The 18,363-nt window shown below is 39.1% G+C and overlaps 2 protein-coding genes across 3 annotated transcripts; one reads left to right on the top strand and one right to left on the bottom strand.

The window, feature by feature from the left end:
- Positions 1–214: 214 nt before the first annotated feature.
- ppp1r8b (protein phosphatase 1, regulatory subunit 8b) lies at positions 215–6,659 on the top strand. The gene is made up of 7 exons (XM_049584334.1): positions 215–297; positions 851–911; positions 1,257–1,410; positions 1,794–2,011; positions 2,397–2,541; positions 2,882–2,946; positions 4,680–6,659. Exons 1-7 carry the CDS (start codon positions 245–247, stop codon positions 5,031–5,033), a joined length of 1,050 nt encoding a protein of 349 aa, XP_049440291.1. The 5' UTR covers positions 215–244; the 3' UTR covers positions 5,034–6,659.
- Positions 6,660–8,085: 1,426 nt separating this feature from the next.
- LOC125893579 (cytochrome P450 4B1-like) lies at positions 8,086–17,057 on the bottom strand. 2 transcript variants are annotated; one of them, XM_049584330.1, is made up of 12 exons: positions 16,774–17,056; positions 15,696–15,840; positions 15,531–15,575; positions 15,315–15,442; positions 15,007–15,131; positions 14,736–14,890; positions 14,504–14,610; positions 11,350–11,540; positions 11,074–11,207; positions 10,054–10,118; positions 9,712–9,794; positions 8,086–8,994 (listed from the first exon to the last, which is right to left on the bottom strand). In XM_049584330.1, exons 1-12 carry the CDS (start codon positions 16,960–16,962, stop codon positions 8,817–8,819), a joined length of 1,545 nt encoding a protein of 514 aa, XP_049440287.1. In that variant the 5' UTR covers positions 16,963–17,056; the 3' UTR covers positions 8,086–8,816. The 2 variants fall into 2 exon arrangements, with proteins under 2 accessions (XP_049440287.1, XP_049440288.1); XM_049584331.1 differs by having other exon boundaries at positions 8,831–8,994; positions 10,054–10,081; positions 16,774–17,057.
- Positions 17,058–18,363: the final 1,306 nt, after the last annotated feature.

Raw genomic sequence — 18,363 nt, 5'->3', positions numbered from 1 at the left:
CTGAGGACCTCTAGTGGTTGTTGAGGAAACTCAAAGTTGTTCTCTACTGTAATTACCCTCAGTGATGCTAGCACAGTATGATCATGATACTCTTGGCCACTTTCAGTTTTATTAGGCACATTATGTATTTTACTAACTTGACTTGGTGGTTAAATTTGGAAGCTATGTGTTTGGACTACAACTCCCAGTAACCCAGAGTGACGGTTACCCATCATGCAGCTCGGCCATGAGAAGATGAGGCAAGATGGCGACTAAAACAAGCAAAGAAAGTGCTCCTCCTTTTGATTGTCCATCATGGTGAGCATATGCACATGCTAAAGTTGTAACCGGTTGTCTGTGATGCAATATCAGATGAATATAAGCACAGCACTCATATCCCTCATCTTTTACTGAGAGAGAGAAGATTGTAGTTTCTGTAAGCTAGCGTTAGCAACCATGCAAGCTAGCAAGCTAACTCGTTAACGCCGCTATTAAATTAGTAATGGCGTTGGATGATGTTTATTTTAAAGTGTGTTTTCAGGATGGTGCTTCGTATTTTTAATTTCAAAAGTGATAGTTGTGATTAGAAGAGGTTTCGTGATATAGATAAGGCATTTTATTATATAGCCTTTGCTTTGCTCTTTGATAGCGTTGCTGTTCCAAGAACGTTAGCTAGATGATGACCGATGTTAACGTTCCCATTAGCTTACTGTACAGGTACAAGCACCTGTTTTTGTGAATTTACCTTGAAGCATAACAAAAGAACAAAGCGAAGCTATTCAGTTATCGCTTGTAATGATCAATTGTGCATAAACTCGTGGTATGTAGTCTGTATAAATGTTGTAAACGGTCACCAACTGATGTCTCTCAGGGCAGGCAAGCCGCCCCAGGGGCTGCATCTGGACGTGATGAAGGGAGACAAACTGATGGAGGTAACCGGAAACTGGGCCATTTTTACTCTTTACATCATCTCAACGTTATTGTGCACTAGTGTCAAAGCATGCATAGATAACTGTGGGAACTCCCTTAGTTGAATGCACCAGATACGAGCCTGACAGTCCACTTTGTCCCAGCTGTGATGCACACTGGGACTGTCTATGGCTGCACGGCTTCAAACGGTGCGAGAGCAGCAACAGCCCTGAGATTTAAGCTTTTCAGTGGGAAGCAACACTGTTAAGTTATGGCTCAGAGGCACAGAGACATAACAGACTGTTAATGGATCTCTCTGGAAGAGTGTTTGAATGACCATGATTCACTGAAACTGTCTCTCCTTATAGAAACTGATCATAGATGAAAAGAAGTACTACTTGTTTGGGAGGAACCCAGACTGGTGTGACTTCACCATCGACCATCAGTCATGCTCACGTGTCCACGCTGCCCTGGTCTACCACAAACACCTGAAAAGGGTCTTTCTCATAGACCTCAACAGCAGTAAGACACCATTCACAATCACATCTCGTTTACTCATTTTAGGCTGTATCTATAACCAGTATCTGGCATGGTTTGACATACACAGGATAAAAACTACTATTATTATAATACTTACGTCACAATACAATATTATTGCGATTTCAGATGTTCTGCAACATCTGTTTTTATCTAATAAGATAAAGTTTTCAGTCTATTCACCTCACTTAAGTCATTTTTTGCAGCAACATGTATCTAGTCAAGTAGTAGTATTTGATTTTATTATTCTAATAGGCTACCAAAACGTTAATGGATATTTCAGTGCTGAATCACATTTGATTCAGTTCAACAGGCCACAGTTTCACAGTTAACATATGCCACTTTCCTATTCATTGTCATCGTTTTAGCTCACGGTACTTTCCTTGGACACATCCGTCTGGAGGCACACAAGCCTCAGCAAGTACCCATAGACTCTACAATATCTTTTGGGGCCTCAACAAGGACATACACCATCAGAGAGAAACCCCAAACCCAAGGCACGGCCGGCACAGGAGACAGTAAGACAGGAGAGGACGAGGAGCTGAAAGGACTGCTTGGGCTTCCAGAAGAAGAGACAGAGCTGGAGGTACATTTAGGTTCTCAATAATAACTATATTCTCATGCTCTTAAGCACAAACTACATAACAGAAAAAAATGGCTTTCTTGTTTCCTGATTATCATCTTTTTGCCCACAAAGTGCAGTTTTATAGATGCACATCAATGTTTAAAATGTATTTTCATGCTTTTCTTTTCTATAGTTATCTTTATGAAGTGTAATATTATGCATTTTGTTTTAATCCTCAGAGATCATAGATTGTATGATCAGTGTTAACACAAAAACTAAAATCTCGAGATTGATCTGTTTATGTCTATTGCTCAGTCTGGTATAATGTCATGTTGTAAAGTAGTAATATCTTTATCAGTGCAGCTACATTACACACATTTTTCTTTATCTGCCTGTATCCTGCCAGAACCTGACAGAGTTCAACACAGCTCACAACAAACGCATCTCCCTACTGACCATCGAGGAGGGTAATCTTGAAATCCAGAGGCCTAAGAGGAAACGGAGGAACTCCAGAGTTACCTTCAATGAAGAGGATTCCATCATTAACCCAGGTACAAATCAAAGTGAAGGCGGTGCTGAAAGAAACACAAAAACTCAGTTATACTTTCAACAACTGCATGTTTAAACAATTCTGTTGCTTGTAATGACAATGCCAGACCAGACTATGTTTTGTGGTGGATTAAACTCCTTTCTTAATAGTGTTGTGAAATTGTAGAGTCTTGTGTTAAAGTTTCACTGCATGCAACTGAGAAGGAAATTAGAGGATTTTGGGGTCATGTTTTTAAATATATAACCAAGCTATATTGCCAAACAGATATTTGAGTTTCTGTTTTTCAAGAGAGGAACTGCACTCTGCAACAGATTGTAACACTTGTCTTTAAACTCTTACAGAGGATATAGACCCCTCAGTGGGACGCTTTAGAAACATGGTCCAGACTGCTGTCATCCCCATCAAGGTAAGCTTTGGTTTTGTTATTTAAGAACTTCTGATTCACTTTGTATATTTCAGCAGAAAGGCAAGCTGTACCCAGCATGCCGTTTGGCGGTTTAACAGTTAACAAGGGTCCCTTCTCAATACACTACACAGTGTGTACCGCTGGTAGTAGTAACACACTACTAATAAATATGTTTTGTAGATCTCAAGAGCTGGTACTCAACACTATACTACACTGGGTCCTCAGCAATACAAAGGATACATGTGACAACAATAGGCTGATTGTCTTGAAATTCGTAGGACAGACAGACACAAAAAGTCTCTTCCATTTTAGTTAGATGTGTGATTCTGATTTTTTCCAAAAAAAGATGAGTAGGGTTCTCATAGTTATTTATAACATACTGATGGTTTGCAGTGGGTTATGTGTATGTTTGTGACCTTCAACTTAGAAAATGTGTAATGTCAGGAGTTACGTGTTAGAGCTGGGCAATAAATCGACTTTTAATCGACTTTGAACACAAGATAATGGAGATAAAACCATTATTAGGTCACGTTACATTTCGCAATGATGCTCTGGTTTTGTCTTGTGTTATGAATCCACTTTCACATTTAAATAAACAGAATGGCACTTTTACTTCCATGTTACATTCCTGCTAATGCACTAATATTTGCAACAAATAAGAGTGGTCCTTACTCTGAGTGCATCACATAGAAACAAAATATAAATAAAATTGTACCAAAACATTTTACCCACAGTTGAATCAACAGATCACTGCTTTTACTTTGTTCCACATTGCTACAAATTAAAAAAATCTTTGCATCAAACTAAGACTAAAACACAGTTCTTCGTCACCTAAATTCAGTCCCTCTTCCATGGATACGCATCCCCCTGCATTTATTTATTTATTTATTTATTTTTACAGTGGTGGTGGGGATTAATGGTAACGATATGGGAACATAAGCGACATTATTCTTCTTGGCCTTCATGGAGTCATCGTACTGCAGATTGTGGTGTTTTTTTTTAGGTGGTTTAACAAGTTGTGCTGCTTTTAATGGGGACACAAGTCACATGCACTTTTTGCATATGATTTGTTTTCTCAAGTGTCCAAACAGCAGATGATGACGGTTGGATTTCATTTAGCCGTCTGCAGTTGCAGAATTCAGGAATGTTTTTCATAGGTTGCTACTGCAGGGTGTGTGCATAGCGGCATGACAGCTCTTCAAAAGTGGACGCTGGCTGTTGGTTTTGAAGCACCTGATTTGATTTGCAGCAGAGTTTTCTATGAGCGAAGCACCCATTTTAAATGTCATTATTGCAGTCGATCATGTTCATTTAATTATGGGAATCCAAAGTTGTCATGGTAATTATTATTCAACTAACTGGCTGGCTCCAAGTGCAGATTAGGACTGTGTCTGCAAAAAAGTTATGATGTTATAACTAATGCCATAGAGTGAATCGCTGTGGATATCTGACCACACTATACGTTGTACAGAATACCAAATTTAAGCATATGTGCTTAAGTGCTTGCATAAGTGCTTGAGCCTCACTACAGTGTTCCTTTACATGTGCATTTTAATCAGTCTGTTGTGCCTAACCTGTGTAAATAAACTGCAGTTCAGGAATTATCAACAGACCATGGTCTTATGATGGAGACGTTTGTGTTTTCGTTATTTGTCTTATTTAAATGACAATATGCCAGTATCAACTTTTACAGTAAGAATTATGACACTATCACTCTATCATTCCTGCTGCAGAAACGCAGATCAGATAGCCAAAACACTCTGGGTCTTGAAGACCTGACCTCGAAACGCATCCACGGCTACAGCTTGGGCGGCGGTCTTTACGGGGACTTGCCTCCCACCAGTCATGAGAACCAGCCAACAGGAGCTCCAGGAGGTGCTGCCATGCAGGGAGGGCTTCCTCTGCCCTTCCCCAATCCAGCACCAGAGGTGGACCTGGCCCCAGAGGCTCCCCAGCCCCCTGTCACACTCAACCCTACCCCTGTCACAGCCCCTTATCTACCAGAGACCCACAACGAGCCACGCAAGAAGAAGTATGCCAAAGAAGCTTGGCCGGGCAAGAAACCCACCCCGTCACTACTCATCTAACCAGTTTGATAAAGCTGCTGACTCTCAGGTTACCAGCAGATACATCAGGGACTGTGACCTGGCAGAGGTGGAGTCGTTCACTTCTCAGTCTTTTTTTTTTTTTTTGGTTGTGTTACTCATCACCATCCTAAAAAGGCACCGCGTTTCCATGTGGTCTGTCACAAGATATCATTTACACATTGCCTAGTCTTTTGATAAGTTGGCCAGCAGACAGCAGAAGCTTGTTGATTGCCAACAGACATTTGAGCGTCACAGTGGCAGTTACATACATTTGTCTGTGAATGACAGGCTACATGGATATGACGGGTCATGAGTTATGTTTTTGATGTTTTGGATGTGATGTCAGATTTTTTTTTTTTTTTTTTTTTTAAACTAAACACGTTTCAACATTTTTTTTTTTCACTCCTTAAGTGTTTTGATAATTCTGTTAAAGAAATGGCAAAAAAGTACTTTTTATATAAAATATATTATTGTGAGCAGTCAGGTAAGTCTCAGAATCCAGACATAAGGTCAGTTCCTATCAAAACACAGGGCTGCTTTTCCGTTTGAAAACCTACTGACATAATGTGAAGCATTTCCATTACGTGTATTAGACCAATGTGACATCAACTGAAGTGTAAACAAGCCACTAGATGGTGACTTCTGCACAAAGGTCAGAGTTTTCAGTGAGGTTTGGCTGCAGACTTGCAGGTATAATTGTTTACGGCCTGTCGGTCCAGCCTTAACATTGTCCAGAATCTATATGTGGCACCCAGTGAAGGTGGTGCTGCAAGCTTCGTATTATTCTTTTGGATTTTTGTTTTCTACGTCCGGAGTTAATTGAACTGTTGTTAAGTAGTAACAGAATATAGCAGAATTCGTATGGCAGCACAGGAACAAATACCAACTTCGCTGCAACATTAAAAAGGTAGTAAAACAGAAAAGATTTAGTATGTTTTAATGGTCATCTAGTGTGTTAACATTAATTCACATGCAGCAGAGCACAGTGCAGTTTATACAGTATACTGTTTATATTTAGTTTGCCCTGAACTGACTTGAGACATAGGAACTGTGTTTTTGAACAGCAGCATAAAATCATAGTTAGCCGTGTCAAACATGTAATGAACAGGTACACTATGTAATTGGTTTATACAGTGTACTGCAAATGGAAAGATCCCATGAAATGGTATTCTTAATTTTTAAGGTGCATATTTGCTTTTATTCACAGGTAGAGAGGTGACAGGAAATGAATGAATGAATGAATGAAAATGAATATTGTGGTCACAGTATACAGTATGCATCTTAACCACAATGCCACCAAGATGCCTCTTTGTACACCCTTTTGGTGGAGCCTGTAGGCAGGACATTAGACTGTAAGGTATCAGTCCTACTGTAAACAAAGAAGCTACTAGTTAGTAGTAAGTTGTACTTCGGTACAGCGTGAGGTTACCACTAAAGATGAGCTGTTTTCTTGGAAATTTAAGCAGCCATTTCATGGGATCTTTAAGTAAGTGAAAGCTCAGAGATCAGAATTCCGCATAAGACGAGGTGTTTCACTTTTACAAAATGTGCTGGTGACTTTTTGTCCTTGTGGGTGTGTGGATTTTGTAATCATATGACTGTAAATAAAAAATGAATTACTTTTGACTCATAACTCTCTGCATTGTTTTCAGCTGTAATTAAATAATGTCGCATTGCATTTGCTCAGATAGTAACTGCCTGTATTCCAAATTTATATCTAATTAAACATCCTCTGAAGGAAAGTAATTCGATGGTTTATAGGCAAACGGCATTCACTGACACTAAAGGTGATCCAGTGTGTTTAGACCCCATTGTATTGTATTGTATGGAACCATGTTGCTGCCACACCAGGGGAAAAAAGGAAAGGATCAGTATCAGGTAATGAAAGCTTGAAAGGTTTTTGTTACAACAAGATACCATCAAGTTATCACGTCATACAAACTTAACATGTCACAACAAGAAACTTTGCTTACAATAAATTTCTATTTAGAACAGTATACTATTTATGTGATTTGATTAAGGTCTTCATGCTTGGGTTCATGGTGGATGATAGTGTGTTAAGTATTCAGTATAGGATTTGAGTAGGGGGTTGAAAAAATGCATTCAAACCTTTATTTATGACTCGGGAAATCAATTGAGGGAGACCCTCATTTTCAGTGATGCTGAGCATTAACAAAGACATTAAAAACAATCACTAAGCAAACAAAGAACCATCGTGCATACCAGCTAAAACAGAAATGAAATCATTCAAAACAATAAATAATTGCTCAAAGTAGAAATGCAGGGTGATAAATATGTTAAGGTGTAGATGTATAGTTGAAAACATTGACACTTAATTAAAACAAGGTCAGAAATAAGGCATTTAATCAGCCTAAGGGTGGCAGTGTCCAAGTCTAAGGTCTTTTGCAGATTATTCCATGTATAAGGAGCACTGTAAGAGAATGACATTCTTCTGTTAAGTTCCGATTTCGGCAGTGTGAAGCAACAACCTACTCTGTGAATGAGTATCAAGATTATGGGAGGCCGGAGTTAAAAGAAATGAAATATATCAAAGCTTTATAAATTTGGTCTTGCCCCTCCATCCAGTTTTTCTGGAGGGAAGTGGCAAAAAATTATTTCAAAGGTTCTATGTTTTAATATGAATGTATCATCCACAACTCTCTGTCTTGGGAATATGCCAGATGGGTTGAGTAAAGCTGATGTGTACCTACTTAGGGTCTTGCTGGCTGCAAGTAAAAAAGCCATCACAAAATGCTGGCTCCAGAAAAACACCCCCACTACAGATTCTTTTGTTAATATCGTAAAACATTTACATGTACTAGAGCAAATGACTTACTCAGACTCCAAAAAGATCTAAGGGAAAAATGATGGCAGAAATGGCAAGCCTATTGGGCTAATGAGTGAGACTATGCATGTACTGGGTATGATACTTTGTCTTTTGGATTTACTGATCACCCCCGGACCTTGAATATGGGTAATTGTTCAATGTTTTGTATTTGTCTTTTGTTTTACCTTCCTGTACTAAAAGAGGAAAATGATCTATAAATAAAGAGTTTAAAAAAAAAAGCTTTATAAATGAACAAATACCAATGCTGTTCCTGCCTCACAGCCAAATGTGTCCAGCCAATCTTTTGGTAAAGGTGACAGTGATGGGTGCTAGGAACCTCAGGGCTGAGTGGTGGACAACATCCAGTGTAGATATCCATAATATCACCACTGGGGCCAGAAAAGGGGGTCAGTGTCTCCTCCACTTTCTGTGCGCACCAGAAGACAACCAAGTGGTGTGGCCAGATCACAGTCAAATGCATGCTGCCAAATGTGTCGAGTGTGCCAAATACACCTTTGGTAATGCCACAATCAGGCTCCCTTGGTGCACCTGTGGCGCACTTGGACATTGGGTGGGATCAGAAAGAAGGCAATATTATAAGTAGATAAATTAAAAGCTGCAACAATCATGGCTTATTACCTCCAATACTTTCACCCCATTTAATCACAGGTCTCTCCTCGTTACGACCCACAGACAGATTTGGAACCCTGAAGGGACAAAATGATCCTAAAATACAAGTACAACTTATTTTTAGCAACTCATTTCTCCAAAAACATATTCAGCCACTAAATAAAACACTGCACAGTTGATCTTTTCTTAATTACCTGTATGAGATTTTATAGTGTTAAGGTTTTTTTTTAGGACATTAGAAATGAAAATATTTTAACTCTTCACAAAGTTATTTTACTGATTAATGTATTTTCCAGATTTATAGCATTTCCTACAGAAATTTCCCTTTACTCTTGTGGGTCTACAGATTTGATTTTGATGTAGATGCCATTGAGTGAGCGAAGCACCATTCTTGGTATTATCTTGGGTTTCTGAGTGGGGTCCTCGATCAGCTGGTACCTCCTCAGTGTCAGGGCTGTCGCCACTTTCAGCTCATTCATGGCAAAGTTCTGCCCGATGCAATTTCTGAGGGAGGAAAACAGCAAAAGTGTGTGAGGTATATGATGATTAAGACAATGCTTTTAAGCAATAAAATTAGAAGACAGCAGCATGTTAGAGTTGCGATATCTCATTGTCTAAACTCAGAAGGAAAAAACAAGGGTTGTTTTATGATTAAAAAAATCAAATCAACAGTCAGTACCATAATTATTATTGTTGCTGAATGTGGACTGACATTAAGTTGGACAAAAAGATACAGTGATAATCCTGCAGTAACTAGGTCTGTACCAAATGGTCTGAAGCTCCATTCATCATTAAGTTTAAACTTGGAATCCTTTTGCAGCTAAAGATTAGGCTACACTAATATTATTACTATTATATTATTTGTAGAATTAGATTCCAGTGCAAAAGTGAAGTTAATTTAATCCAATTAATTACTTAATTCTAATTGAGGATTTTATGCAAGGATTTTTTTTTGGAATGACGACATCATAAAAATGATGACAGCAGCGTGGGCGTGGCTTCAGGGCCATGTAGATGCTGATTAAACTAATATCACAACCAAACTCTTGATTACCTCCCCAAAGTCAACAAGCACAGGCAGATAAGCCTACAGGTACAGCACCACTCTGCTGATGCAACTCAAATTGGTAGGTTTGCTATTGATGGTGAGTAGCTGTAGACTTTGAACCTCCCTCTCTAGATCTTAGTGAGCCAGTCACACGATGTCAGGTGAGGACAAACCTTGGCCCTGCAGAGAAGGGAATGAATGCATGAGGCGACCTCTTAGAAGCATTCTCTGGTAGGAAACGCAGTGGGTCAAAGACCTGTGTTAACACAAGATAGAAAAAACAAATGCCAGTAAATCCCACATTTTCTTAAGACCCCAATGTTTAATAGGATCTTTTGGTTTCTGACTACTTTTGCATCGTTGAACATGCACCGACACTGACCCAGGAACATGTTGCTGTACCTGAGGAAGGTTAATCTTTGATTCTATTAATCATGTACGCCATGTAGTGAGTGGGTGACAGGTGAGCTTTCATATCAAAAACATCTGCTTTGAATAAAAACATCTTGACTTACATCAGGGTTTTCCCAGACAGTTGCATTTCTGTGAATCCCAAACACATGTATTAAAATACTGGAACCTAAAAATGAGAGAAAAAAAATGTATATGGATCTGAATTGTGCAGTGACTGTACAACAAGGTGGATACATAGAAACAGACCAACATTTAATAAACGTCAGTATGTGACACAGTATTGTAAAGATACTACTACCATTAAAACCATGTAGGTTAAAGGGTTTGTATGTGTTGTGCAGGACTGACTTGGTAAAACAAAACTTAGGCCGGATCAACCTGGCTTTGAGTGTTTGAATTCTTACTTCACATTGGTTGCACACAGTCTGGTAAAGAATCTCCCTAGTCATTCAAAACAAGTTAATCAGGGTTGGGTTAAAGTTCCCTCCTTGTACCCATCTTGAGTTAGCTCATTTTTTACAACTGAACTGGCTTCCTATCAATAAAAGGGTCATAAAAATCCAGTTGGGACTTTCACTTACATTTTTTTTATAATGAAGTCTCCAAATATCTGTCCAACTACTTTAATCTCTGCATCTCCAAATCTATCTACCTATCTATCTATGGGGTAAAATTTATTATATAGTCAACAGTATGCTGTCTTATGCAAGCGTATTGCATTCACTTGACAAATAAAAAAAGCCCTGTTTTTCTGAGTATTTTTTTTTCTGTTTTTCTGAGTAATTTTTTTCTGTTTTTCAGGGGAATTTTTTTTTTCCTGAACTAATTACGTGCCTTACCCTTATTTATCCCGTAGTTGAAACAGTCTAGGAGCAGGATGCAAAATACACCCATGAGCAGGAGCCACCATGATTGCAGGGGTCACTTGCATGCAGGTGCCAGGTGGGACCTCCTTGCAAGATTTTGAAGTATCTCGTCTCCTCGTTCAGGAAAAAAAATTACTCCGAAAAACAGAAAAAATTACCACGAAAAACAGGGCTTTTTTTAATTTGTCAAGTGAATGCAATACACTTCCGTACTGTCTTATCTAAATGAACTTTCCAAAAACATTAAGAACAAACCTTTTGGTAAAGTCCTTCCATCAGGAAAGGTCACTGCTTTCGTGGTCAGTCTGGATATTATCGGTACAGGAGGGTAAAGGCGAAGGCATTCTTTTATGCACATTGTAGTGTATGGAATTTTACTGAGATCCTCCCTTAAAACAAGACAAATCCAAATTACTTGTAAATATTCTCAGGGAAAAAAGGGGCAAGCTTAAAGTTAATCCCTAATCCAGCTGTTGTGATACAGAGCGACACTGACTTGCATTGCACCTTGGGTTTCAACAGGTAAATTACCACTCCATGGTGTCCTTGCCATCCAAGGCTTGAATGATCTCCTCCCTGCACATCTTCTGGTGTTCTGGGTGGCAGGCCAGACAGTGGAGGATGAAAGACAGGCCACTGGCTGTGGTGTCATGGCCCTCAAACATGAAGGTGTCCACTTCTGCTTGTATGTCATCATCTGATAAACCCTGCTGGTTCTCATCCTGAAGATGATAAATAAGACATAAATAGAAAAAAGCAAAAAACTAATAGGAACAGTCACTCTCTTGTGTGTTTGTAAAGCACTTATGTTACTGTACAATAAAACTATAATAAAATAGCAAAAAAAAAAAAAAAAAAGATAAAAGATGTTGGGGCCCATCTTAGACCTGGCACACTGTCATTGCTAATTGACATTTTCACAGCCAGCGTGTACTTGTGCCCATTTGTGAACTCATGGGCCCATAGGTCTTACATTTAGGCGAGGTCAGGCACATTGTTGGCATTTTGCTATTTTGAGGCAGCAGAAAGTGATTGCCCTATTGACCAACAAAACCTGGTCTTAAGGGCCGTTTCATAGTCAACGCAGCAACGTGAGCAACACACTTCCTTTCATAGTCAACACATTGAATGCAAGCGACACAGGCAACACTTGAAATGCAATACATCGCTTGCGCAATAGGGGGTAGCAGAGTCACCGGTACATTACGGCCAGCTAGTACTGTTGTAGCTAGCAAGTACTGCTATTTTATTTGAGTGCAGGGCACCAGAACTGTCACATAAATGGGGTTGTGCCCGTATGAGTTTGCAAAGTTTTTGCCCCTCACCCGCCATATTTCATACCTGCTTCTTCTGTGAATAATATAAAGTGGTTGATTGCAAGTACGACACTTGCATTATCACCCCCACTGGCAACACATGGTATTACACGCATTGCTGCATATCGAAAAATGGACAACACATTTTGAGACACAAGCACGCATCATGGCGGCCAATGCGTCTCGATGCGTCCCAATGCATTCGCGTATGCGTGTCTTTGCATCGACTATGAAACGGCCCTAATTCAGAATGGTGCAGTATTTTCCTGCTATTTAAAGGGGACATTATTCAGATAGTAAAATGCGTCTACATAGGCTGGTTCAAAATAAGAGTAAACTCTGCTTGTTACACACATAGGGGTGCACGGATAAGTTGAGGGTAGGTGAAATGATACATCATTAATCAGGGAAATATTAATTACATTCACTAAAGTCTAAACATAACAGAGGGTGGAGCTGCAGAGCTGCTTTCCAACTCCCCATTAAGAGAGGCACTGCGTGGAGCAGTGTGACTTCATTGATTATTTCAGAAGCTTAAAGTTTGGTTCTGTTTGTCAAGTTTATAACTACAGTTTTGAGTTTTATTGCTTAAATCTATCTGCTACAGTAACATTACTGCTCTGACTGCATTACTCTGCAAATAGCAGTGCACCAGGTGCAGGAACACCTGCAGGGAATTGGAGATGACACTGATTGGTTGAAATCATGTTACCCCAAACCTATGATTAACTAAGAGATTAAACACAACCCCTTGGCCCCTTGCACCTTACTTTGTGCCCAGATTATGTGCCTTTTACCTAGCAAGAGTGGAGCTGGATGCAATCTGAATGCACTTGCGCCATGCACTTTAGACCATGCACTGTGGATAATTTAAATGGGGTCCAATGGCTGTCAGGTAAGTGTTGAGTATTGGAAGTTCTGGACATAGCAGGTCCACTCCCTCACCAAGTCAAAGGTGAAGTTCGGCACTCAAGTGTGTCTGAACAGAGGAGATTCATTAACTTATCATTATGTATTTTTGTGTAGGAATCAGTAATGACCAACACCTGAGTTACACAGATGTTATTGGGTAACTTATTGTGTCTTACTATGAATAACTGCAGAACAATAGTTGATGGAAATAAGTTACAGTTTCTGAAAGTTTACCAACATGTAGATGGAAACATGCCTATGGTCAGTCTACTGATAGCCTGGAATGACTGAAGGTCATGGTGCTAAAGGCACTTCTCTAGTTAATGTTGCACCTTAAGACAAGTTCATCTTAGGTCGTTGAAGTCTTATTCTACCTCCACAGTGAATGATATTTAACAAAAGAATATCAAGCTGGTGGAACACTACATGAATCATAAGGATGTTTGCAGAAAGCAGAAGCTTTGTAGCCAACATTTTCCTGTATTGTCTTATTTATATAAAAAGAAGGTTGCTGCTCAAGAGTGTCTCTTGGACATTACGCCAAATTATCTCCTTTTAATCTTTTTTTTATATAGACGTTTATAACATCATTGTATTTACTGTCTTTATCATACATGTTTGTGTGGTTGTCCTTATTGTCATATGTATAGTGTGCTGTTTTAAACCCTGGCTGCACAGTTACTTTGAACTCAAAGTGCTGAATGCCTTGATGGCTGTATATCTGTTTGCTGTTTGACTGCTGCTACTTGAAGGCTGTTTATGCTTTAAATGTCTTATTACTGTTATTCTTGCTACTTTTAAGTTATTTTTTCTATAAAGGACTTTTTCACTTTACGTTTTGACAGTTTGTACACAACTGCAGTCGATTCACCGAAAGGCCCTAGCACACTAAACGCAATGGCCGGCCTTTGGTCAATGTTGGGCCGTCGGTAAGTGTCTGTCACTCTGGTTTTTGCAGTGTGTCCCCCACAAAGTGAGATTATTTTTCTTAATCATTGAGCTCTTTAGCAGAAACGATTCGCGATAGCTTATGTTATAATCAGCTTGCGCTCAGTAAATGTCCTTTGTGTTTTTTAACATTACGTTGTGTTGTTAATATACTAACTGGCTAATTAGCTTCTTGAATCCATCCTGACAGTCTTCTGGTTTCCCTTTTCGAATGATGAATACAGACCACCACTGCATGCTGCTTTGAAGAGCTATTATCTCTTACGCAGGTGCAGAACCAATGCCCTAGTTGGCTGTTGGCTGTAGTCTCTGCAGTTTGTTCAGGTGCAACTTTCTGGCTGAGACACAGGTGACAGAACACAACACAGCACTCGGCCAAGTTTGTTGTTGGTTTGGTGTGCCCGGGCCTTAAATGTTTGTGACTTGTTATCACTGTCACAACAATGAACAAAAGTGAGAATGTCTAACTCCATAAATCAGTAAACTGAATCTGAAATCACACAACATACTCTTGCGAAGAGAAGGATGTCCAGAAAGTCCAAGTTTCTTTTGGTCTGTATGTGTTCCAGCTCCTTCTCCTCCTTTAGTTCTTCTTTCCTCTTTCTTATGACCGCCTCTTCAAAAGATAAGATCAACCATACCCATTGTTTAGTGTATAATGCACACTGATCAAATTCAGTTTAACTGATAGTAGCAATAGTTTCATATTGTCATTAATCAAAGTACGTGTGAAGATCTTACCTGTATGATCATGAGCCACTCTGCATGCTTTTCTGTATCTGAAACCATGTGGGCTAAGGTAGAAAATCAGGTCATTGTGGTATGGAAACATCCTTCCACGCAGGTTAACCAGATCACTGAGCTCATAAACTGCCTTGATGTATGCATTACTTCCACTGAAATGAGAACACAGGCAAACATTGAAAACTTAGTTTCCCACACTCATAATTCAGACAGCTGAAGCTTTAAACTACTAAAAAACACAGATCTGAAAAAAACTGTGTGGACTCACCTCTCATTCTGGCAGTTGCTGCTGTAGCTGAAAGCACACTTTAAGATGGTGTCCAGTGTCATAAGGCTCACATGTTCGAACAATTCAAAGGACTCGCCAGTGTTTGCATAACTTTTCCATTTGTCCTGACAACAGAGAGAACAGAGGTGACATCTCTGCAGGAGATGGAAAAACTCAATCAACTTTGACACAACATTTGTCATCTAGACAGCCCAAAAGCCTTTTTGTTCTTAACATTACTTCACCATTATGGTCTTTGATTACTCACTGTAATTGTGATTCACATGTCTAAACTGTCATATACATACCAACATTGTTTGAGCAGAGTCTGCCATCAGGTTAGTGTATGGTTTCAAAACATCATAATGGAAACCTGGGGTCAAGAGCCTTCTGTTCCGAAACCACTTTTGACCCTTTGACACCAATAAACCTTCACCTGAAGACAGACAATATGTGTGTCAGTCAGTAAACCATCTCTGTAATAAGACAAAATATGGTGTAGGAGAAGGACAAATCAGTCTTACCAATCCAAGACGTCATAAACCTATATATCAGATCAGTTTTTTGCTCTGTTTTGAAACAAACAAAAAAAAAGAATCTGTTACATTGACTTGTGGTCGTAAAAATGGAGCCAATGTTCCTGCAAGAGATTATAAAAAGCACTAATTTGACTACAATTGCTCACACACCTGTTGTTGCCATTGTGGTTTTCACATAGTCTGGATGATGAATGTTAAGGAAACAAACAAAGGGACCAAACCACACTGGGAACGCGTCAGAGTACTGCCTCCCCCATTCCACAAACTGGACCAATTCTGTCTCATTTCGTTTAAGCTGAAATTAATTAAAACATGGTGAGGTCAACCATGTTTCATTCCTGTAGCTGGGGAAGACAATTTGTTATCAACTGAACTGATGTTTACTAACTGCACGAGTGCAGTATTACTTAAATCATCTAGTTAAGTAAAAGTAGAGATCACTAGATCATTAGTATTTGTTTTATTATTTGTTTTCACTGTACAGCACTTAGAAAATGCAGAATGACTACGGCTCCAATTGGCTTAAACTTTGATAAAGTGCTAGAAGCATCAATGGAACCCAAAAGAGACATCACTTTCAACATCAAAGTGGACTGATCTGACAGTTCCTCAGATTTCATTCAAGGTCAGCATGTAAGTCAATTTTTGACTCAAGGGCAAAGGCTTTTCCTCAATAAATAAGGCCCATTGTAAAGTCACTCAGTGAATTTTAAATCTGTTAAGAGATGCAGACTGTAAAGCTAACTCAATATGCCATGTAAGAAACGCGTGAACTTTAAAAAGGCCAACATTTTAACCCCTGGGAATATTTTCAAAGTGCACAGTTCATCTATTTAACTTAAAAAAAACTCTCAAGTTGTTATTGACTTTTTTTCTGCAAAACGAATCAAACTCAGTAGCTGACATAAGCCTATAGGCTACATGGAGCATATGATAACCACATTGAGCTGAAAGGTACTGCTGAAATAAAGACTGGGGAGACACCTAAATTCCATATATCAATCATTTCAGCCTGTGAAAATATAATTTTACAAAGAGTAAATACTCTTATACTCTGACAAAAAACATTGAAAGACTACATAGATCTAACATAGTGTGCTGAAATATATTCTATTACTGTTTGCTTTGTAATTTTGTTTTGAAAGGTGCTTTAAAAATAAAGTTATCATTACTGTTATATAACAGTTACACAAAGTTGCACATTACTGAGCATTGGTGAATGAATTACCGCGTTAAAATGTCCAAAAAGCCAGTGTGCCAGTGGTCCTGGAAAATCTTCAGTGCCTCGAAGCGCATGTCTTCTTTGGAGGTACAAGATGGTTACTTTATAGACGACAGCAACAAGACAGATTAGAGCAAACAAGTGAAGCATATGAGGCCAGCCCAGCTGATTCACCAAAGCCTTAGCTGAATCCATCTCAGGTGAGTCTGTGCGTCGCTGGAGTCAAAACTCTGAACGCAACTGAAGGGGACTTCAGGCTTGTTGGAGATGAACTGCATCTCGTCTGAACAGTGGACGGGATAAGGCTGCGGCATCAAGGGGCGGTGACAAAAACACACGGTCAAATCAGTTTCCAGAAGCCGAAACGCTCACATCCTGTTTGATGTGATTCCGATTTATAAAAATGTTATCAGGCCCATGTATCAGTTTGTTCCAGTCTCCAAATGTTTTAATTATGAAAGAGTAGCCCATTAAAATCCTAAAAAGACGATCTGTGCTTTCTGTTGATGTTTGAACCTCCATTTTACATGAACTCTCATGGTATACATCAGCTTCATATCAGTTTGCTGTTGTACATAAATCAACTGAGCAGACCTGTCACCCTCAAATAGACCACATACATACATTAAGAACATTAAACCAACAGTTAAACACAGAGGAAAGATAGATAGACATAGTTAGATGTAGTCAGGGCTTCACATCTGTACAGCTGTTTTCAGAATTCTAACATCCCAATACCACAAGTCTTGCTGTTGCTGAATACTTAATAATTAAAACAGTCCAGTGTTAACAGACTTGCTAGCAATGGTTTACATACTAACTACGGTTTATGCTCTGTAGTCTACACTTTATATGTGCAATAATGTAAATTCTGCCATTCAGCTAATCTATTTATGATTATAGCTTGCTTCTATTTTTTACTGCTTACAATCAGTCACTCGGGTGCAATATCAGTATTGTTAAACTGTGCAACATCTATATTTCCATCGGTCAATAATGTGAAATCAAATCAGCCATTCAGTCTGTCTCTATTATACTCTGCTTATTTTTGATGCTTCCGTATTATTGCTTTGTGTTTTTTGTACTGTTTGCTTGTTAAACTGCTCTTTGTTTTGTACAGTTTACTTATTTTACGTACATACATATTGCTTTGTATTTTATTTTTTGCTACTGATACTTCCTGTTTGCACTATCCCTTTGCTGCTGTAATGTTGCAAATTTGCCCGCTGTGGGGCGAATATTGGATTATCTTATTTTATCTTAATTTGAATGTAGTAAATCTCTCTGACTACTAAGAGTCACCATAAGTCACACAACATGTATTATGTTAACAGAATAAACCTTTATACCAGACGGTTAAAATCAAGCTCTCTCCAATTCAACAAAAACTACTTGTTTATATCAGATGTCATATTGCTAAATCAACATCTGATAGATTAGGTGAGAGCCAGGCATTTCCCGTAATGCTGTCGGTCCTGCATTCGGTGGAGAGCAACTGCAGCACCTGACTGTAAAAACTGGGGCCGCCTCAAACTGGTGAGGTTATCGTTGTCCACTTGTGCATGATGTCAGAGCATGTCGGGATGAAGTCAGACA

The sequence above is a fragment of the Epinephelus fuscoguttatus genome, linkage group LG8 (genome assembly GCF_011397635.1).
Source record: "Epinephelus fuscoguttatus linkage group LG8, E.fuscoguttatus.final_Chr_v1".
Lineage (NCBI taxonomy): Eukaryota > Metazoa > Chordata > Actinopteri > Perciformes > Serranidae > Epinephelus > Epinephelus fuscoguttatus.
The sequence above is the reverse complement of the archived record's forward strand: the minus strand, read 5'-3'. Positions and strand labels throughout refer to the sequence as shown.

Excerpts from the sequence above, each read along its gene's own strand:
- ppp1r8b (XM_049584334.1), top strand. The coding sequence starts at position 245 with ATGGCGACTAAAACAAGCAAAGAAAGTGCTCCTCCTTTTGATTGTCCA. Across the intron at positions 1,411-1,793 it reads TCTCATAGACCTCAACAGCA|CTCACGGTACTTTCCTTGGA; the intron begins GTAAGACACCAT and ends TCATCGTTTTAG. Across the intron at positions 2,542-2,881 it reads GGATTCCATCATTAACCCAG|AGGATATAGACCCCTCAGTG; the intron begins GTACAAATCAAA and ends AAACTCTTACAG.
- LOC125893579 (XM_049584330.1), bottom strand. The coding sequence starts at position 16,962 with ATGGATTCAGCTAAGGCTTTGGTGAATCAGCTGGGCTGGCCTCATATG. Across the intron at positions 14,891-15,006 it reads AGCAACTGCCAGAATGAGAG|TGGAAGTAATGCATACATCA; the intron begins GTGAGTCCACAC and ends TTCTCATTTCAG. Across the intron at positions 10,119-11,073 it reads TGGAAGGACTTTACCAAAAG|GTTCCAGTATTTTAATACAT; the intron begins GTTTGTTCTTAA and ends TCTCATTTTTAG.